Source organism: Aulonocara sp. 'chitande type north' Nkhata Bay, linkage group LG12 (genome assembly GCF_057382095.1).
Source record: "Aulonocara sp. 'chitande type north' Nkhata Bay isolate Kocher_YH1m ecotype deep benthic linkage group LG12, A_spYH_male_GT1.1, whole genome shotgun sequence".
Taxonomy (NCBI): Eukaryota; Metazoa; Chordata; class Actinopteri; order Cichliformes; family Cichlidae; genus Aulonocara; species Aulonocara sp. 'chitande type north' Nkhata Bay.
The window spans coordinates 7544184-7566616 of NC_141355.1; the positions used below are offsets into that span (position 1 = coordinate 7544184).

The window sequence follows — 22433 nt, forward strand, 5'->3', positions numbered from 1 at the left end:
ATAACAAACATTTCCGAACTCGAGTCTCATTATGCCTGCGACCTTTGGGTGAGATTGGACATTGTGTTTTTGAGTAACAGCAGATTACTGCGTTTTGGCGAGTGATTGAGAGTCTACGTGCCGCCATAACCACCCCGTTTCCCTGAACGTAAAAAGCTTCGCAATTTAACAACACAAAGGTCTTTGGATTCCACACACTGAAGAATAGTGCAATATGATGAAATCCCTTGGAGGAGTTCGTCAAAGAACGATGCCTGAAAAGAGGGGAAAATGTTGCCAAAATTGCACATTAATTTTAAAATGGCTGACTTCCTGTTGGATTTGGGATATTGCTCCAAGAGACTTTTTTGTACATCTTGATATCTCCTATTAGCTTACCAGGTTTCAGACTCATACATAAAACACAGAGCAGGGGCTGTGATTTTGAAATTTTGTAGGGGGCGCTGTGGAGCCATTTTGGGATATTCAATGAAAATGATCACATAACAACAAAGCCTTAACCACATTGGAGGTGTGCGCCAAATTTCAAGACTTTTTAAACTTTCCAAGCCCCTCAAAAGCCACTTCATCTTTCATGGTGAACTGCGTTGCCACCAGGGTGCGGCGTTCAGTTTAAAGTCACAATTTTTGCACTGAAGCATCACAAGGGACTGATGGTGATATTCACCGCTTTTGAGGTGGCCACGATGAACCTGTGAAAATCAGTACAACAAAATTAAAGCCATGACATTTCCTGTTCCCACTAGGTGGCGCTGTCCGTATTCCCGACAATGGGCACATCAATCTGTTCAGGGCGGGTCTGACTTCATGCCTGTAAAGTCTGGTACTGATCAGACTGGATTTCATGGAGTTATACTAATTTGTTTCTTCATGGCGTGACATCAAAGTTCGCCATGCTGCTGGGGTCACACCCTTTTGCGAAAAGTCACAGTTTTCACTGTAACCCAAGACCAACTCCTTAAGGGTTTTCTGGAGAAATTTGAGGCTGCAGATGTCACCCATCACTATACTGTACCCCAAAGTGTAAAACATGACATTTCCTGTTCCCACTAGGTGGCGCTGTCCTTCATGTCAAATATGGCAGTTGAAATATGTTCAGGGGTGGAGCCTTATCATATGTGTTCACTTTGGTCAAGGTCAGAAAATGTATGACAAAATGAGAGGCAATAAGATTTTCATGGCGAGTCATCGAAATTCGCCATGGCACCACGGCCTCATAGTATTGTGAAAACTCAAAAGCTCCGCAATTTAACATGGCACAAGGGTGTAGTTGACACTGTCCAAATTTGAAGGTTATGAAATGAAACCCCAAGGAGGAGTTCGTTAAAGTTCGAGGCATGGAAATGGCAAAATTAGAGCCAAAATGTCACCTTCTCTTCCAAATGGCGGACTTCCTGTTGGGTTTGCGTCAATGGGCCCACAGACTTTTTTGTTCGTCTTGGCATGATACACATGTGTGCCAAATTTCATACATGTAGCTCAAACCATGTGGTCGTAGGGCTGCATTTAACAAGGCATAGGTGGCGCTGTAGAGCCATTTCCCAGTGCTCATATGTAAAACCATTAAAATACAAAATTTTTCACCAGACCTGGCATGTGTGCAAAATTTCATGAGTTTTTGAGCATGTTTAGGCCCTCAAAAAGGCCCTTGTTTGGGGTGAATAATAATAATAATAATAATAATAATAATAAGAAACGGAGCAGATACAATAGGGCCTTCGCACTCTCGGTGCTCGGGCCCTAATAATAATAATAATAATAATTAAAGCTGCAAGCAGCGTTATGAGGGCCCTCGCACCCCCGGCGCGTCGAGCCACGCCCAACACCTAAAACCAGCACGTCCGATCTGATGTCACATTGATGGAATTCATGCATTTAACCACCAGCTAACATTTCAACTCATTCATTCATGATTAGTTAGTCGTTCCACTAGGTGGCGCTCTAACCATTATGTACAAATGGCATAACAAACACTTCCAAGCTCGAGTCTCATCACACCTGAGACGTTTGGGAGAGATTGGACATTGTGTTTTTGAGTGACAGCAGATTACTGCTTTTTGGCGAGTGATTGAAACTCTAAGTGCCGCCATGACCACCCCGTTTCCCTGAACGTAAAAAGCTTCGCAATTTAACATCACAAAGGTCTTTAGATTCCACAAACTGCAGATCGGTCCAATCTGATGAAATCCCTTGGAGGAGTTCGTCAAAGAATGAAGCCTGAAAAGAGGGGAAAATGTTGCCAAAATTGCACATTAATTTTAAAATGGCTGACTTCCTGTTGGATTTGGGATATTGCTCCAAGAGACTTTTTTGTACATCTTGATATCTCCTATAAGCTTACCAGGTTTCAGACTCATACATAAAACACAGAGCAGGGGCTGTGATTTTGAAATTTTGTAGGGGGCGCTGTGGAGCCATTTTGCGCTATTCAATGAAAATGATCACATAACAACAAAGCCTTAACCACATTGGAGGTGTGCGCCAAATTTCAAGACTTTTTAAACTTTCCAAGCCCCTCAAAAGCCACTTCATCTTTCATGGTGAACCGCGTTGCCACCAGGGTGCGGCGTTCAGTTTAAAGTCACAATTTTTGCACTGAAGCATCACAAGGGACTGATGGTGATATTCACCGCTTTTGAGGTGGCCACGATGAACCTGTAAAAATCAGTACAACAAAATTAAAGCCATGACATTTCCTGTTCCCACTAGGTGGCGCTGTCCGTATTCCCGACAATGGGCACATCAATCTGTTCAGGGCGGGTCTGTCATAATGCCTGTAAAGTCTGGTACTGATCAGACTGGATTTCATTGAGTTATACTAATTTGTTTCTTCATGGCGTGACATCAAAGTTCGCCATGCTGCTGGGGTCACACCCTTTTGCGAAAACTCACAGTTTTCACTGTAACCCAAGACCAACTCCTTAAGGCTTTTCTGGAGAAATTTGAGGCTGCAGATGCCACCCATCACTATACTGTACCCCAAAGTGTAAAACATGACATTTCCTGTTCCCACTAGGTGGCGCTGTCCTTGATGTCAAATATGGCAGTTGAAATATGTTTAGGGGTGGAGCCTTATCATATGTGTTCACTTTGGTCAAGGTCAGAAAATGTATGACAAAATGAGAGGCAATAAGATTTTCATGGCGAGTCATCGAAATTCGCCATGGCGCCACGGCCTCATAGTATTGTGAAAACTCAAAAGCTCCGCAATTTAACATGGCACAAGGGTGTAGTTGACACTGACCAAATATGAAGGTTATGAAATCAAACCCCAAGGAGGAGTTCGCAAAAGTTCGAGGCATGGAAATGGCAAAATTAGAGCCAAAATGTCACCTTCTCTTCCAAATGGCGGACTTCCTGTTGGGTTTGCGTCAATGGGCCCACTGACTTTTTTGTTCGTCTTGGCATGATACACATGTGTGCCAAATTTCATACATGTAGCTCAAACGATGTGATCGTAGGGCTGCATTTAACAAGGCATAGGTGGCGCTGTAGAGCCATTTCCCAGTGCTCATATGTAAAACCATTAAAATACAAAATTTTTCACCAGACCTGGCATGTGTGCAAAATTTCATGAGTTTTTGAGCATGTTTAGGCCCTCAAAAAGGCCCTTGTTTCGCCTGAATAATAATAATAATAATTAAAGCTGCAAGCAGCGTTATGAGGTCCCTCGCACCCCATCGCGTCGAGCTACGCCCAACACCTACAACCAGCACCTCCGATCTCATGTCACATTGATGGAATTCATGCATTCAACCACCAGCTAACATTTCATCTCATTCAATCATGATTATAGTCGTTCCACTAGGTGGCACTCTAACCATTACTGACAAATGGCATAACAAACATTTCCGAGCTCGAGTCTCATCACGCCTGCGACCTTTGGGACATATTGGACATTTTGATTTTGAGTGACAGCAGATTACTGCTTTTTGGCGAGTGATTGAAACTCCACGTGCCACCATGACAACCCCGTTTCCCTGAACGGGGGGGGCAAGTGACACTGTTGAAAAGGTTAGACTGAGACAAAAGATCATTTGAAGTTTTTTGAATGTCCCTCATGATTTCAATAAATACCTGTGCCACTGGTTTGTAAGCCACTTTGCTTTTAGCAAACGAGAAGAGGAGAGCTTTGGATTTTAACATTCTGAGGATTCGAGGACATTATTTTAGACCACTATAACAAACATCACAAGATATTATTTTTGAAAAACCCTGCCCTTGTGCAATTCTTGGTAAGTTTTATTTGTTGTAAATTGAATTTTATTTTTGGTGTAAAACCACATTTTAAATTTCAGTAACAGAATTTACTTTGTATTTAAGTTATTTTTTTATTGTTTGTGGGAGGGGTACCGGTGAAAAGTCTTTGGTTTGGTTTTCTGTTTTAGTGAATTTGGGCCATTAAGCCATTTTGTGGTCTTTTTTGAAAGACTGAAATCTGTGAAAGCTAGGCCGGGTAATTAGCCACTGATTTCTTATTACAAGTAAAGCACAACATGAATATAATGAAATACATGAAGTGTGGAACATTTTTGGCTGGTTTATGTGTGTTTAGCAGATTTTAAGCAGTTTGGTAACTGCTATTTCAATCATGCTTGTTTCTGCTGTCTTTGGTAGTTTTAGAAATGGTTTATATGACCATTTAGCTAAAATTATAAGGCTTCTGTGGATACTACGTGATATTTGCATGGAGGTTTTTGCATAACTCTTGAGCCACAGTACTGGTGGCTATAGAGCGTAAGAGGATAATTGTAATTTTTCACATAGCTGTGATTTGTTGTGCGTTCAATCCTTTTCTTTAAGCAAATTTGAGCAGCAGACAGCAAGAGTTGGTGAGCATTATCTTAATGTCATACATTGACTAATTTACACCTTCATTCTGGATGTGTAAAGCGCTTTGGGGTCCTTAGGGACTAGTAAAGCGATATAGAAATACAGGCCATTTACCATTTATATATATGTTTTGTGTTTTTTGAATGAATGTAATTGCATTACTGATCATTATTGTGAACTAACTACATGTTTATGTGTAAGTAAAGTCTCTTTGATGCTCTCATGTTTGTATATTGTTTGAATGTTGTGTAAAATGTAACTAATTAACCTCATACTTTATCATAAATAGAGAATGGCATATGCTTCCCCAACGAAGTTTGCTGGGATTAATGATCCTGAAGTTGAATCATTGCGTCAAGAATTTCAACTATCAACTGTAAGTAACAAATATTTCTTAAATTTTATTTATAGTGTAGAAAAATTTGTTTTTACGCTACATTACCTGTTACAGAGCTGGGCAGGATGCTGTGTTTAGTGTTTCTTGTGTTTGTTTGTTTGTTTGTTTGCTCTTTCATATAAGTCACTGTTAACCCTTGTGCCATACTGGGGCCTTTTTGGGTCCCCAGGGTGATCAACGTAAGTTTTTTAAAGGATGGCACAAGGTTAAGCTGAGACTTTTATACAGCTGTTGTTGTGATCTGGCACTACAAACATTACATTGTAGCGGCAGCATAGATTGAAGCGAATAACTGTTTTCTAATTTTGTTATGATCCAAAATATTTTGTAATTTCAGTATGCCTGCTTGGACCCAGGGGTCAGCAGAGAGGATCTATATACAAGGTGCTTGCAACTTCATGCCAAGGCAATGGACCTCTTGGTTCGGCAGGTGCGGCTCAGGCGTGCAGCCGAAAGAAAGATTTCTGTTTTAAAAGAACAGCTGGATGCTGAAAAAGAAATGCTGAATAACACTGCCCAGGAGCTGGATGCATTGCAAGCTTCGATTACATTCGCACGTGATGGTAAGTCTTAATGTATTGTTTGGATGGTATAAACAGTGAATGTTGGCTTCAGTGTCTTATTTTAAGAAATGGGACTTAGAAAAAATACTCTATGAATTACTATTGAACGACTGTCTACATACAAATAAACATGAATGCGAATTATTTATTTTAGTTTATGATAAATCATTTGGAGAAAATATTAAATCCATGATTAGTATCATGTTTTGTTTTCTTCATTTGTGATTTTATAAGGATTAGATATATGCAAATGTCTGTTTTACCCATGTATATTTGTTAAAGTTGTTTATAAATACTAACTGTCAAAAAATATTATTTGTTTTTGTTTTGTTCAGATGTGACAGAGGCCACCACTCAGACAGACGAAGACTTGTGACAGATGTTTTATAATAATGCTAAGTTTTCTTAGATTAATATATTTTTTCACATTTGACCCAAAGTGGCATGTTTTAGGTCACTTTGGGTAATTTTTAATTCAGAAATAGGTGTGGTGAGACAGTTAGTGGTAAAGACTATCAATGGCTGTCTTTTGTTTTCATGTGTGAAGGGGAAGCGGGGGGGGGGGGGGGGGCAAACTTGAGGTCACACTGTTGAATGAATAAGTTGTAAGGCTGTGAAACCAAGGTGAGACTGAGTCTCACCTTGGTTTCTTTTGGCAAGGCCATCTTTTGGCAAGGCCAAGGGTGTGGACAACAGCTATGGAAATTAGTGTACTGCTGAATAAAGATTTTAACTACTCAATTCTTTTACAATTGCTTTATAAATACTGTGAATACTCAACTGTGAAAAATATTGTTTTGGTTTGTTTTGTACATATGTGACAGAGGACTCCAGTCAGACAGACAAAGAGTTGTGACAGATGTGTAAATATTTTATAATAAATGTTCCTGTTTTAAATTTTGGTTTTCTTTGACTGTTTATTCATCCTTATGGTATATGTGTTATTAGTTTAAATTCTACAACTCTACAAGTTTAAAAAAAAGAGATGTATGAAGACTAAGAGGAGGATGAAACTTTTTCACATTAAATGTTTAATAATAACAAGTATTGTGAATAGGAAATAAGTTTCTAACATAATTGTTTATGAATCAAGATTTATAAAACACTAGTGGTGTCACTGGTGTCATTTTGGCTTTAAAATAAAAAAAAGCGAACTTATGTTTTATGAACAATTTGATGTTTTGATAATAACTAATAACTCCTTTCAATGTCACTGATAGTTTTAAAGACATTACTATTAAAATGTATAAATTACACTTGAAAGCTGTACACTAGTTGATTGTCAGTGTTTGTAAGTTTTTCAAGCTTTCTCTTTCTTGAAAGCTACTTCATTTTCCATGTCGAATGGCTATGTTGCAACACAACAGAGAGGAGAAGCTGAAATATATTTTTTCATATTTATGTATTCTTCTCATTCTCTAGTTGTTCTATTAAGATTCCTGTATTTTGTTGATATAAACCTAAACACTATGCTATTGCACTGCCAATGTATTAAACAGAAGCTCAATATGAACAGTAAGGAACAAGACTTGCCGTTAATCCTTAGAGCTATGGAAGATTTGTGTAGATAACTCGTGCTGGTTTTTCACCAGAATGAACTATTCTTCTTTGTTTGTCATTGACATCAATGAAGATGCTAAATAACAGTCTTTTGCTACCAAATTGATTTAACCTTCGTTGTGTCTATTCGTTGTGGGCCTTTCAATGATCTAGCAGTTTGGCAGATTCAGCCTGATTAACTGACAGAAAAACACAGAGACCACACGATAAAATCCACTGCCAATTATTCCAACAGTCTTTCACCATTCTCTGATACTGTACTTCTGAAGGAACTTTGGCTTATGCTGCTTTTTCATTTGACTGTTTTGGTTTTACGATATTTCTGCTAATTTCTTATGATTTGACAGCATCAGGTACTTGCTAAGCTTTCTTACTTTTATATGCTGTCACCCACTGGGACTGTGACCTAAAGTGACCCAAAAGTTTTAGGTCACTTTGGGTAATTGTTAATTCAGAATTAGGTGTGGTGAGACAGTTGGTGGCAGAGACTATCAATGGCTGTCTTTTGTTTTCATGTGTGAAGGGCAAGCAAGGGGGGGGGGGGCAAGTGACACTGTTGAAAAGGTTAGACTGAGACAAAAGATCATTTGAAGTTTTTTGAATGTCCCTCATGATTTCAATAAATACCTGTGCCACTGGTTTGTAAGCCACTTTGCTTTTAGCAAACGAGAAGAGGAGAGCTTTGGATTTTAACATTCTGAGGATTCGAGGACATTATTTTAGACCACTATAACAAACATCACAAGATATTATTTTTGAAAAACCCTGCCCTTGTGCAATTCTTGGTAAGTTTTATTTGTTGTAAATTGAATTTTATTTTTGGTGTAAAACCACATTTTAAATTTCAGTAACAGAATTTACTTTGTATTTAAGTTATTTTTTTATTGTTTGTGGGAGGGGTACCGGTGAAAAGTCTTTGGTTTGGTTTTCTGTTTTAGTGAATTTGGGCCATTAAGCCATTTTGTGGTCTTTTTTGAAAGACTGAAATCTGTGAAAGCTAGGCCGGGTAATTAGCCACTGATTTCTTATTACAAGTAAAGCACAACATGAATATAATGAAATACATGAAGTGTGGAACATTTTTGGCTGGTTTATGTGTGTTTAGCAGATTTTAAGCAGTTTAGTAACTGCTATTTCAATCATGCTTGTTTCTGCTGTCTTTGGTAGTTTTAGAAATGGTTTATATGACCATTTAGCTAAAATTATAAGGCTTCTGTGGATACTACGTGATATTTGCATGGAGGTTTTTGCATAACTCTTGAGCCACAGTACTGGTGGCTATAGAGCGTAAGAGGATAATTGTAATTTTTCACATAGCTGTGATTTGTTGTGCGTTCAATCCTTTTCTTTAAGCAAATTTGAGCAGCAGACAGCAAGAGTTGGTGAGCATTATCTTAATGTCATACATTGACTAATTTACACCTTCATTCTGGATGTGTAAAGCGCTTTGGGGTCCTTAGGGACTAGTAAAGCGATATAGAAATACAGGCCATTTACCATTTATATATATGTTTTGTGTTTTTTGAATGAATGTAATTGCATTACTGATCATTATTGTGAACTAACTACATGTTTATGTGTAAGTAAAGTCTCTTTGATGCTCTCATGTTTGTATATTGTTTGAATGTTGTGTAAAATGTAACTAATTAACCTCATACTTTATCATAAATAGAGAATGGCATATGCTTCCCCAACGAAGTTTGCTGGGATTAATGATCCTGAAGTTGAATCATTGCGTCAAGAATTTCAACTATCAACTGTAAGTAACAAATATTTCTTAAATTTTATTTATAGTGTAGAAAAATTTGTTTTTACGCTACATTACCTGTTACAGAGCTGGGAAGGATGCTGTGTTTAGTGTTTCTTGTGTTTGTTTGTTTGTTTGTTTGCTCTTTCATATAAGTCACTGTTAACCCTTGTGCCATACTGGGGCCTTTTTGGGTCCCCAGGGTGATCAACGTAAGTTTTTTAAAGGATGGCACAAGGTTAAGCTGAGACTTTTATACAGCTGTTGTTGTGATCTGGCACTACAAACATTACATTGTAGCGGCAGCATAGATTGAAGCGAATAACTGTTTTCTAATTTTGTTATGATCCAAAATATTTTGTAATTTCAGTATGCCTGCTTGGACCCAGGGGTCAGCAGAGAGGATCTATATACAAGGTGCTTGCAACTTCATGCCAAGGCAATGGACCTCTTGGTTCGGCAGGTGCGGCTCAGGCGTGCAGCCGAAAGAAAGATTTCTGTTTTAAAAGAACAGCTGGATGCTGAAAAAGAAATGCTGAATAACACTGCCCAGGAGCTGGATGCATTGCAAGCTTCGATTACATTCGCACGTGATGGTAAGTCTTAATGTATTGTTTGGATGGTATAAACAGTGAATGTTGGCTTCAGTGTCTTATTTTAAGAAATGGGACTTAGAAAAAATACTCTATGAATTACTATTGAACGACTGTCTACATACAAATAAACATGAATGCGAATTATTTATTTTAGTTTATGATAAATCATTTGGAGAAAATATTAAATCCATGATTAGTATCATGTTTTGTTTTCTTCATTTGTGATTTTATAAGGATTAGATATATGCAAATGTCTGTTTTACCCATGTATATTTGTTAAAGTTGTTTATAAATACTAACTGTCAAAAAATATTATTTGTTTTTGTTTTGTTCAGATGTGACAGAGGCCACCACTCAGACAGACGAAGACTTGTGACAGATGTTTTATAATAATGCTAAGTTTTCTTAGATTAATATATTTTTTCACATTTGACCCAAAGTGGCATGTTTTAGGTCACTTTGGGTAATTTTTAATTCAGAAATAGGTGTGGTGAGACAGTTAGTGGTAAAGACTATCAATGGCTGTCTTTTGTTTTCATGTGTGAAGGGGAAGCGGGGGGGGGGGGGGGGGGGGGGCAAACTTGAGGTCACACTGTTGAATGAATAAGTTGTAAGGCTGTGAAACCAAGGTGAGACTGAGTCTCACCTTGGTTTCTTTTGGCAAGGCCATCTTTTGGCAAGGCCAAGGGTGTGGACAACAGCTATGGAAATTAGTGTACTGCTGAATAAAGATTTTAACTACTCAATTCTTTTACAATTGCTTTATAAATACTGTGAATACTCAACTGTGAAAAATATTGTTTTGGTTTGTTTTGTACATATGTGACAGAGGACTCCAGTCAGACAGACAAAGAGTTGTGACAGATGTGTAAATATTTTATAATAAATGTTCCTGTTTTAAATTTTGGTTTTCTTTGACTGTTTATTCATCCTTATGGTATATGTGTTATTAGTTTAAATTCTACAACTCTACAAGTTTAAAAAAAAGAGATGTATGAAGACTAAGAGGAGGATGAAACTTTTTCACATTAAATGTTTAATAATAACAAGTATTGTGAATAGGAAATAAGTTTCTAACATAATTGTTTATGAATCAAGATTTATAAAACACTAGTGGTGTCACTGGTGTCATTTTGGCTTTAAAATAAAAAAAAGCGAACTTATGTTTTATGAACAATTTGATGTTTTGATAATAACTAATAACTCCTTTCAATGTCACTGATAGTTTTAAAGACATTACTATTAAAATGTATAAATTACACTTGAAAGCTGTACACTAGTTGATTGTCAGTGTTTGTAAGTTTTTCAAGCTTTCTCTTTCTTGAAAGCTACTTCATTTTCCATGTCGAATGGCTATGTTGCAACACAACAGAGAGGAGAAGCTGAAATATATTTTTTCATATTTATGTATTCTTCTCATTCTCTAGTTGTTCTATTAAGATTCCTGTATTTTGTTGATATAAACCTAAACACTATGCTATTGCACTGCCAATGTATTAAACAGAAGCTCAATATGAACAGTAAGGAACAAGACTTGCCGTTAATCCTTAGAGCTATGGAAGATTTGTGTAGATAACTCGTGCTGGTTTTTCACCAGAATGAACTATTCTTCTTTGTTTGTCATTGACATCAATGAAGATGCTAAATAACAGTCTTTTGCTACCAAATTGATTTAACCTTCGTTGTGTCTATTCGTTGTGGGCCTTTCAATGATCTAGCAGTTTGGCAGATTCAGCCTGATTAACTGACAGAAAAACACAGAGACCACACGATAAAATCCACTGCCAATTATTCCAACAGTCTTTCACCATTCTCTGATACTGTACTTCTGAAGGAACTTTGGCTTATGCTGCTTTTTCATTTGACTGTTTTGGTTTTACGATATTTCTGCTAATTTCTTATGATTTGACAGCATCAGGTACTTGCTAAGCTTTCTTACTTTTATATGCTGTCACCCACTGGGACTGTGACCTAAAGTGACCCAAAAGTTTTAGGTCACTTTGGGTAATTGTTAATTCAGAATTAGGTGTGGTGAGACAGTTGGTGGCAGAGACTATCAATGGCTGTCTTTTGTTTTCATGTGTGAAGGGCAAGCAAGGGGGGGGGGGCAAGTGACACTGTTGAAAAGGTTAGACTGAGACAAAAGATCATTTGAAGTTTTTTGAATGTCCCTCATGATTTCAATAAATACCTGTGCCACTGGTTTGTAAGCCACTTTGCTTTTAGCAAACGAGAAGAGGAGAGCTTTGGATTTTAACATTCTGAGGATTCGAGGACATTATTTTAGACCACTATAACAAACATCACAAGAGATTATTTTTGAAAAACCCTGCCCTTGTGCAATTCTTGGTAAGTTTTATTTGTTGTAAATTGAATTTTATTTTTGGTGTAAAACCACATTTTAAATTTCAGTAACAGAATTTACTTTGTATTTAAGTTATTTTTTTATTGTTTGTGGGAGGGTTACCGGTGAAAAGTCTTTGGTTTGGTTTTCTGTTTTAGTGAATTTGGGCCATTAAGCCATTTTGTGGTCTTTTTTGAAAGACTGAAATCTGTGAAAGCTAGGCCGGGTAATTAGCCACTGATTTCTTATTACAAGTAAAGCACAACATGAATATAATGAAATACATGAAGTGTGGAACATTTTTGGCTGGTTTATGTGTGTTTAGCAGATTTTAAGCAGTTTAGTAACTGCTATTTCAATCATGCTTGTTTCTGCTGTCTTTGGTAGTTTTAGAAATGGTTTATATGACCATTTAGCTAAAATTATAAGGCTTCTGTGGATACTACGTGATATTTGCATGGAGGTTTTTGCATAACTCTTGAGCCACAGTACTGGTGGCTATAGAGCGTAAGAGGATAATTGTAATTTTTCACATAGCTGTGATTTGTTGTGCGTTCAATCCTTTTCTTTAAGCAAATTTGAGCAGCAGACAGCAAGAGTTGGTGAGCATTATCTTAATGTCATACATTGACTAATTTACACCTTCATTCTGGATGTGTAAAGCGCTTTGGGGTCCTTAGGGACTAGTAAAGCGATATAGAAATACAGGCCATTTACCATTTATATATATGTTTTGTGTTTTTTGAATGAATGTAATTGCATTACTGATCATTATTGTGAACTAACTACATGTTTATGTGTAAGTAAAGTCTCTTTGATGCTCTCATGTTTGTATATTGTTTGAATGTTGTGTAAAATGTAACTAATTAACCTCATACTTTATCATAAATAGAGAATGGCATATGCTTCCCCAACGAAGTTTGCTGGGATTAATGATCCTGAAGTTGAATCATTGCGTCAAGAATTTCAACTATCAACTGTAAGTAACAAATATTTCTTAAATTTTATTTATAGTGTAGAAAAATTTGTTTTTACGCTACATTACCTGTTACAGAGCTGGGAAGGATGCTGTGTTTAGTGTTTCTTGTGTTTGTTTGTTTGTTTGTTTGCTCTTTCATATAAGTCACTGTTAACCCTTGTGCCATACTGGGGCCTTTTTGGGTCCCCAGGGTGATCAACGTAAGTTTTTTAAAGGATGGCACAAGGTTAAGCTGAGACTTTTATACAGCTGTTGTTGTGATCTGGCACTACAAACATTACATTGTAGCGGCAGCATAGATTGAAGCGAATAACTGTTTTCTAATTTTGTTATGATCCAAAATATTTTGTAATTTCAGTATGCCTGCTTGGACCCAGGGGTCAGCAGAGAGGATCTATATACAAGGTGCTTGCAACTTCATGCCAAGGCAATGGACCTCTTGGTTCGGCAGGTGCGGCTCAGGCGTGCAGCCGAAAGAAAGATTTCTGTTTTAAAAGAACAGCTGGATGCTGAAAAAGAAATGCTGAATAACACTGCCCAGGAGCTGGATGCATTGCAAGCTTCGATTACATTCGCACGTGATGGTAAGTCTTAATGTATTGTTTGGATGGTATAAACAGTGAATGTTGGCTTCAGTGTCTTATTTTAAGAAATGGGACTTAGAAAAAATACTCTATGAATTACTATTGAACGACTGTCTACATACAAATAAACATGAATGCGAATTATTTATTTTAGTTTATGATAAATCATTTGGAGAAAATATTAAATCCATGATTAGTATCATGTTTTGTTTTCTTCATTTGTGATTTTATAAGGATTAGATATATGCAAATGTCTGTTTTACCCATGTATATTTGTTAAAGTTGTTTATAAATACTAACTGTCAAAAAATATTATTTGTTTTTGTTTTGTTCAGATGTGACAGAGGCCACCACTCAGACAGACGAAGACTTGTGACAGATGTTTTATAATAATGCTAAGTTTTCTTAGATTAATATATTTTTTCACATTTGACCCAAAGTGGCATGTTTTAGGTCACTTTGGGTAATTTTTAATTCAGAAATAGGTGTGGTGAGACAGTTAGTGGTAAAGACTATCAATGGCTGTCTTTTGTTTTCATGTGTGAAGGGGAAGCGGGGGGGGGGGCAAACTTGAGGTCACACTGTTGAATGAATAAGTTGTAAGGCTGTGAAACCAAGGTGAGACTGAGTCTCACCTTGGTTTCTTTTGGCAAGGCCATCTTTTGGCAAGGCCAAGGGTGTGGACAACAGCTATGGAAATTAGTGTACTGCTGAATAAAGATTTTAACTACTCAATTCTTTTACAATTGCTTTATAAATACTGTGAATACTCAACTGTGAAAAATATTGTTTTGGTTTGTTTTGTACATATGTGACAGAGGACTCCAGTCAGACAGACAAAGAGTTGTGACAGATGTGTAAATATTTTATAATAAATGTTCCTGTTTTAAATTTTGGTTTTCTTTGACTGTTTATTCATCCTTATGGTATATGTGTTATTAGTTTAAATTCTACAACTCTACAAGTTTAAAAAAAAGAGATGTATGAAGACTAAGAGGAGGATGAAACTTTTTCACATTAAATGTTTAATAATAACAAGTATTGTGAATAGGAAATAAGTTTCTAACATAATTGTTTATGAATCAAGATTTATAAAACACTAGTGGTGTCACTGGTGTCATTTTGGCTTTAAAATAAAAAAAAGCGAACTTATGTTTTATGAACAATTTGATGTTTTGATAATAACTAATAACTCCTTTCAATGTCACTGATAGTTTTAAAGACATTACTATTAAAATGTATAAATTACACTTGAAAGCTGTACACTAGTTGATTGTCAGTGTTTGTAAGTTTTTCAAGCTTTCTCTTTCTTGAAAGCTACTTCATTTTCCATGTCGAATGGCTATGTTGCAACACAACAGAGAGGAGAAGCTGAAATATATTTTTTCATATTTATGTATTCTTCTCATTCTCTAGTTGTTCTATTAAGATTCCTGTATTTTGTTGATATAAACCTAAACACTATGCTATTGCACTGCCAATGTATTAAACAGAAGCTCAATATGAACAGTAAGGAACAAGACTTGCCGTTAATCCTTAGAGCTATGGAAGATTTGTGTAGATAACTCGTGCTGGTTTTTCACCAGAATGAACTATTCTTCTTTGTTTGTCATTGACATCAATGAAGATGCTAAATAACAGTCTTTTGCTACCAAATTGATTTAACCTTCGTTGTGTCTATTCGTTGTGGGCCTTTCAATGATCTAGCAGTTTGGCAGATTCAGCCTGATTAACTGACAGAAAAACACAGAGACCACACGATAAAATCCACTGCCAATTATTCCAACAGTCTTTCACCATTCTCTGATACTGTACTTCTGAAGGAACTTTGGCTTATGCTGCTTTTTCATTTGACTGTTTTGGTTTTACGATATTTCTGCTAATTTCTTATGATTTGACAGCATCAGGTACTTGCTAAGCTTTCTTACTTTTATATGCTGTCACCCACTGGGACTGTGACCTAAAGTGACCCAAAAGTTTTAGGTCACTTTGGGTAATTGTTAATTCAGAATTAGGTGTGGTGAGACAGTTGGTGGCAGAGACTATCAATGGCTGTCTTTTGTTTTCATGTGTGAAGGGCAAGCAAGGGGGGGCAAGTGACACTGTTGAAAAGGTTAGACTGAGACAAAAGATTGAATTGTGTCTTTTGGCAAAGCCAAGGGTGTGGACAACAGCTATGAAAATTAGTGTACTGCTGAATAAAGGTTTTAACTACTCAAGGGAAAAAAGGTGTTGAGTACTGTTTATTGCATTGTAACTTCACTGGTTACTTTGTGACAGTCCCTCCCCTGTTGGCTTCTGTGATTGGATCATTTGAAGTTTTTTGAATGTCCCTCATGATTTCAATAAATACCTGTGCCACTGGTTTGTAAGCCACTTTGCTTTTAGCAAACGAGAAGAGGAGAGCTTTGGATTTTAACATTCTGAGGATTCGAGGACATTATTTTAGACCACTATAACAAACATCACAAGAGATTATTTTTGAAAAACCCTGCCCTTGTGCAATTCTTGGTAAGTTTTATTTGTTGTAAATTGAATTTTATTTTTGGTGTAAAACCACATTTTAAATTTCAGTAACAGAATTTACTTTGTATTTAAGTTATTTTTTTATTGTTTGTGGGAGGGTTACCGGTGAAAAGTCTTTGGTTTGGTTTTCTGTTTTAGTGAATTTGGGCCATTAAGCCATTTTGTGGTCTTTTTTGAAAGACTGAAATCTGTGAAAGCTAGGCCGGGTAATTAGCCACTGATTTCTTATTACAAGTAAAGCACAACATGAATATAATGAAATACATGAAGTGTGGAACATTTTTGGCTGGTTTATGTGTGTTTAGCAGATTTTAAGCAGTTTAGTAATTGCTATTTCAATCATGCTTGTTTCTGCTGTCTTTGGTAGTTTTAGAAATGGTTTATATGACCATTTAGCTAAAATTATAAGGCTTCTGTGGATACTACGTGATATTTGCATGGAGGTTTTTGCATAACTCTTGAGCCACAGTACTGGTGGCTATAGAGCGTAAGAGGATAATTGTAATTTTTCACATAGCTGTGATTTGTTGTGCGTTCATTGTGAGTTGTTAAATTTGCATCATGCTAATTATGCAGGTATTGAGAAAATTTTGTTATTGTCTCACATTTATTTTAGCCTTGTGAATCTGATGTTTAATTATTTTTGGTAGGTGCACAGGTATAGATTTTAACCTGAGCATAACTGGTCATTAAAAAAACCATGCCATTTATGGGTGGGGTTTTGTCTTTGTCACAATTTTAATTGCTAGGGTTAAGGTTTCTTTATTTCTGTTTCAGTCTGAAAATGACCTTTTTCTGATCTTATGTCAATAATGTTTAATTGTACAATATCTTTTTTGTATTAGGAGATCAAACTTCCTAAGGGACATCACGTACAGATACTTCAGAAGGCTTGCTGTGAACTTTCAGCAGAACAGCTGGATTTGGTGTGAACCAAGGTAAGTTATTAAAAATGCTGACTATAGCCTTACATGCTTGAGGTTTTAACAAGGGTTTTTTGACGTTTTTTGATGCTTCCTGTTAAGAGCAAAAAGTGGAAAGAGAAGGTTTAAAAAATGTTCTCCAGTATTGTTCAGTGGGTTGTTAAGTAGTCGTTCAGTGGGCTATTCAGTCGTTTGTTCAGTCAATGGTAGGGGGGGTGAGATTCTAATCTCAATGCACTCACCCCCCCACCCCCCCCCCCCCCACATCACTTGTATAAGTTAATAGTGTGGAGAATCTCATAAAGCCTTTAGGCAATCAAATGTAAATGACAATATTTATGAGTGTCTTAAGTTTTAAAATGGTCAGGTTTGATTTGAACATGACTGGAAGGTCATGTTCCACCCCCTTACTTTCACCATTCTCTGATACTGTACTTCTGAAGGAACTTTGGCTTATGCAGCTTTTTCATTTGACTGTTTTGGTTTTACGATATTTCTGCTAATTTCTTATGATTTGACAGCATCAGGTACTTGCTAAGCTTTCTTACTTTTATATGCTGTCATGGTCCTGGGTCGAGTGACCCAGTGTTTGAGTTTTTTGTATCTTTTGTATTCATTTGTGCCTTAGCTTAGTTCACCAAGTTAATTTCTAGATTGCTGTTTAGTCCTGTTTCTTAGTTGTTTGTGTCATCTCCCCCTGTACTCAGTGTCCCTAGTTCATGTGTCAAGTCTGCGTGGTTATGTTTAGTTCATGTCATGCCTAATCTCCATGTTTACCGTTTTACTTTGTAAGTTTGTGTCTAATGTCAGTGTATGTAGTTTCACCCTCCCTCCACACATTCTCCATTCGGTCAGCCACTAATTGTTAATTCAGAATTAGGTGTGGTGAGACAGTTAGTGGCAGAGACTATCAACTGATGTCTTTTGTTTTCATGTGTGAAGGGCAAGCAAGGGGGGGGGGGCAAGTGACACTGTTGAAAAGGTTAGACTGAGACAAAAGATTGAATTGTGTCTTTTGGCAAAGCCAAGGGTGTGGACAACAGCTATGAAAATTAGTGTACTGCTGAATAAAGGTTTTAACTAGTCAAGGGAAAAAAGGTGTTGAGTACTGTTTATTGCATTGTAACTTCACTGGTTACTTTGTGACAGTCCCTCCCCTGTTGGCTTCTGTGATTGGATCATTTGAAGTTTTTTGAATGTCCCTCATGATTTCAATAAATACCTGTGCCACTGGTTTGTAAGCCACTTTGCTTTTAGCAAACGAGAAGAGGAGAGCTTTGGATTTTAACATTCTGAGGATTCGAGGACATTATTTTAGACCACTATAACAAACATCACAAGAGATTATTTTTGAAAAACCCTGCCCTTGTGCAATTCTTGGTAAGTTTTATTTGTTGTAAATTGAATTTTATTTTTGGTGTAAAACCACATTTTAAATTTCAGTAACAGAATTTACTTTGTATTTAAGTTATTTTTTTATTGTTTGTGGGAGGGTTACCGGTGAAAAGTCTTTGGTTTGGTTTTCTGTTTTAGTGAATTTGGGCCATTAAGCCATTTTGTGGTCTTTTTTGAAAGACTGAAATCTGTGAAAGCTAGGCCGGGTAATTAGCCACTGATTTCTTATTACAAGTAAAGCACAACATGAATATAATGAAATACATGAAGTGTGGAACATTTTTGGCTGGTTTATGTGTGTTTAGCAGATTTTAAGCAGTTTAGTAATTGCTATTTCAATCATGCTTGTTTCTGCTGTCTTTGGTAGTTTTAGAAATGGTTTATATGACCATTTAGCTAAAATTATAAGGCTTCTGTGGATACTACGTGATATTTGCATGGAGGTTTTTGCATAACTCTTGAGCCACAGTACTGGTGGCTATAGAGCGTAAGAGGATAATTGTAATTTTTCACATAGCTGTGATTTGTTGTGCGTTCATTGTGAGTTGTTAAATTTGCATCATGCTAATTATGCAGGTATTGAGAAAATTTTGTTATTGTCTCACATTTATTTTAGCCTTGTGAATCTGATGTTTAATTATTTTTGGTAGGTGCACAGGTATAGATTTTAACCTGAGCATAACTGGTCATTAAAAAAACCATGCCATTTATGGGTGGGGTTTTGTCTTTGTCACAATTTTAATTGCTAGGGTTAAGGTTTCTTTATTTCTGTTTCAGTCTGAAAATGACCTTTTTCTGATCTTATGTCAATAATGTTTAATTGTACAATATCTTTTTTGTATTAGGAGATCAAACTTCCTAAGGGACATCACGTACAGATACTTCAGAAGGCTTGCTGTGAACTTTCAGCAGAACAGCTGGATTTGGTGTGAACCAAGGTAAGTTATTAAAAATGCTGACTATAGCCTTACATGCTTGAGGTTTTAACAAGGGTTTTTTGACGTTTTTTGATGCTTCCTGTTAAGAGCAAAAAGTGGAAAGAGAAGGTTTAAAAAATGTTCTCCAGTATTGTTCAGTGGGTCGTTAAGTAGTCGTTCAGTGGGCTATTCAGTCGTTTGTTCAGTCAATGGCAGGGGGGGTGAGATTCTAATCTCAATGCACTCACCCCCCCCCCCCCCCCCCCACATCACTTGTATAAGTTAATAGTGTGGAGAATCTCATAAAGCCTTTAGGCAATCAAATGTAAATGACAATATTTATGAGTGTCTTAAGTTTTAAAATGGTCAGGTTTGATTTGAACATGACTGGAAGGTCATGTTCCACCCCCTTACTTTAGTGTTCGTAGTCATAATAGAGATTGACAGACCACATGACTTTCATGCATTGCATGCCGGGCACTAGTGGCATAACAATTAAAGCAATGCATCAAATGCAAGCATTTGCAGCACCGCAAAACGTTCATTCTCCGGTTCTAATACCTTCTTGCTTTTACTTTGCCCCCCAAAAGAGGTATGTACAAAAACGAAGGAGAATAATACCGCTCCGTACAAAGACAAACTTGATGAAAAGTCAAAGAAAAGATACGAGGAAAAAAATCAAAAGAGTGAAAGGGTTAGACCCTTACGAGCACACAGAGTGGACAAAAGAGTTAGCGAGAGCCCAACTTTCACCACGCTCAAATTGATAATCATACGGTTCTTGGAGTGAGTGCATACACTCATGAAGTTTTTAGTAACTTCAGGTCACTTTAACAAGCCCAGGTCTAGTTTACCGACAGATGGGTACAGGACCTTGAAATGCACCGTGTAGAATGAAAGACCATCGTACGTATCATAAGTTTACCAGTCTCACAAATCGTCTTCATAAATACACATTCGTTAACCATTTATTAATAGGACCTTTAAGCTCAACGGTAATTAATTAGTAGTGGAAATATTTTCTGGTTCATTACAGAAATGTAGCAGTGACAATAATATTGTATGCTGTAATCGTACTGCGCAATTAGTGATACAAAAAAAAAGTTTTATCCTGTGAATAAAAGTATATGTTTTTGTTAATGTACCATGGTAATAAAAGAAACGAAACGCAATATTGTGTCAGGACAATTCAGTATTTATGCACAATAAACACAGGCGCATAGCGCGACAATTTCTGTTCAGCGCCAGACTTGCTTGTAACCTATATCAACAATTCTGTTATGAAGAATGACATATTAGCTACTACAAAACACTGACCTTTGTGTAAATGCTTGGAGCAAACTAACATGTGAGCTGGAGTGTGGATGTTTGTTTAATATATTTTTTTTCTCTTTTTATTGTAGATGCCAAGAAAAAAGGGTTTTCGCATGCGGCGCACACCAAGAATCACCTCTGGTAAGTCCAATGCTAACCCAAATGTTTGCATTTGTGCAGAGAAGTTGCAAGCATCCATTGTTGCTGGGACTGCTGTTCAATGTGCACCATCCACTTCAGATGTGAATGCCTTAATTGCCTGCAGTGTTGTGGCTGCAATCAAGCATATGATAGCTCCAGTGTGTACATGGAAACCAGAGGATGTTGATGATATATGTGTAGAGGGGTGCCAGTTAGGTAGGTATATAGCTAAGGCAAGACAGGACATTGGCAGCAAGCATAGCGTTTGCAGGCTGATTGGGCAGCACACTGTGTTTGGCCAAAGATGGAAAGTTGATATTGGCCCGCCAGTTTACATAGATTTTGGGCTGTCGGAAGGGGAAGCTGTGTTGTATGAAAAGCTGCAGGAACATCTGTTGAGGGATGGCATGTGTCTGTTGGATCTTCACACTGCAGTTAGTGTCATCATTCATCACAAGAATTATTTTGTTGTTGTTGATTGTGGCACACGTAATGCAGCTGGGCTGGCATCTGAGATTGGCACAGCTGTGGCTGTTTTTAACACATGCCTTGACGACCTGATGCTTCACATCAGAAATTTACAGACGTCTTTAGATGCACAATGGTATGCTGTTAGCAGCATTTCTGTGCAGGCAGGTCAAGTTGATGTTGACGTGGAGAGCAGTGCAGTGTTTGTGGACAGGGATGTTGACACGAATCTTACAGCTAAAGTTGATAACACTTCTGTCAACCTTGAAACTGTTAATGCTGTCACGGGAGTTGGAGCAGAGGATAGCTGTTGCATTATAAAGAGTGTGAGAGGATCATTTCACCAGGCTGATGATCGATTTAAATATGGAGGAGTTCAGTGTATGGCTATAGGTCTGGTTAGCCTGGCAAAACATAAAGTTGATAGCGTCTTTTCATGGGAGACAAAAGTTCTTGACAGAGTTGTAGTTTTAGGTGACCTTTTGTACACCAATTTGAGAGACGGCAACATGATAAGCAACTCATCCAGTGTGTTGTGTGTCCCTGATTTGCCTAAAAAGTATTGTATTGATGGGCAAAACTTTGAGTTTGAGTATGGAGATTTTGTCAGTGGGGATGTTGATGTGCTTGAAGGGGAACTCATTGAGAATGGTGTCTACACTACCCTGCAGACTGGGCTGCAAAAGATCTGTGCCATGTATAATACATGTCTTCTGACATTGTGTGGCAGTACATGTGCAGTCATTTCTGAGAATGGACAATATGCACTAGTTGATTCTCATGCACGCAGTGCTGTGGGTTTGGTCAGTGAGCAGGGAAGAAGTGTTGTTTTGTGCTTCAGGTCACTTGAAGATGTGGTCAGACACATCTGCCAGCTGGCAACGGGCCTGAGTCAGAAGCAAAAGCCTTTTGAAGTAGCTGGTGTTTGTGTTAGGTACCTTATGGTGTCTGATAGTGCCACACCCAAAGACAGTTGTGAAAAAACGTGCAAAACCTTTACACCAGAATCAAGTTGTGATTCAATCCAGAATGAACCAAACATCAGTGATGTTATCATCGTGGAGTCTTTAATAGAGGCAGAGAGTTGCAAAATGTCTGGAAAGACCTTGAGTTGTTCTGAGTATAATTTGGGGTTATTATGTAATG

The 22433-nt window shown here is 37.3% G+C and overlaps 1 protein-coding gene and 3 long non-coding RNA genes across 4 annotated transcripts in view; all 4 read left to right on the plus strand.

The window, feature by feature from the left end:
• Positions 1–4675: 4675 nt before the first annotated feature.
• On the plus strand, positions 4676–6337 carry LOC147316848 (uncharacterized). Its single transcript, XR_015131653.1, has 3 exons — positions 4676–5209; positions 5568–5793; positions 6129–6337. It is a non-coding gene; the product is annotated as an uncharacterized LOC147316848 (long non-coding RNA).
• Positions 6338–7897: 1560 nt separating this feature from the next.
• On the plus strand, positions 7898–10240 carry LOC147316849 (uncharacterized). Its single transcript, XR_015131654.1, has 3 exons — positions 7898–9112; positions 9471–9696; positions 10032–10240. It is a non-coding gene; the product is annotated as an uncharacterized LOC147316849 (long non-coding RNA).
• Positions 10241–12764: 2524 nt separating this feature from the next.
• Positions 12765–14481, plus strand: LOC147316850 (uncharacterized). The gene is made up of 3 exons (XR_015131655.1): positions 12765–13019; positions 13378–13603; positions 13939–14481. It is a non-coding gene; the product is annotated as an uncharacterized LOC147316850 (long non-coding RNA).
• A 6310-nt stretch (positions 14482–20791) lies between these two features.
• The window catches only part of LOC147316851 (sushi domain-containing protein 1-like), a 39083-nt gene continuing 37441 nt past the window's right edge, over positions 20792–22433 (plus strand). The window contains exon 1 of the mRNA XM_086313056.1: positions 20792–20819. Coding sequence (XP_086169182.1) covers positions 20792–20819 — 28 coding nt within the window. The remainder of the gene's footprint in view (positions 20820–22433) is intronic.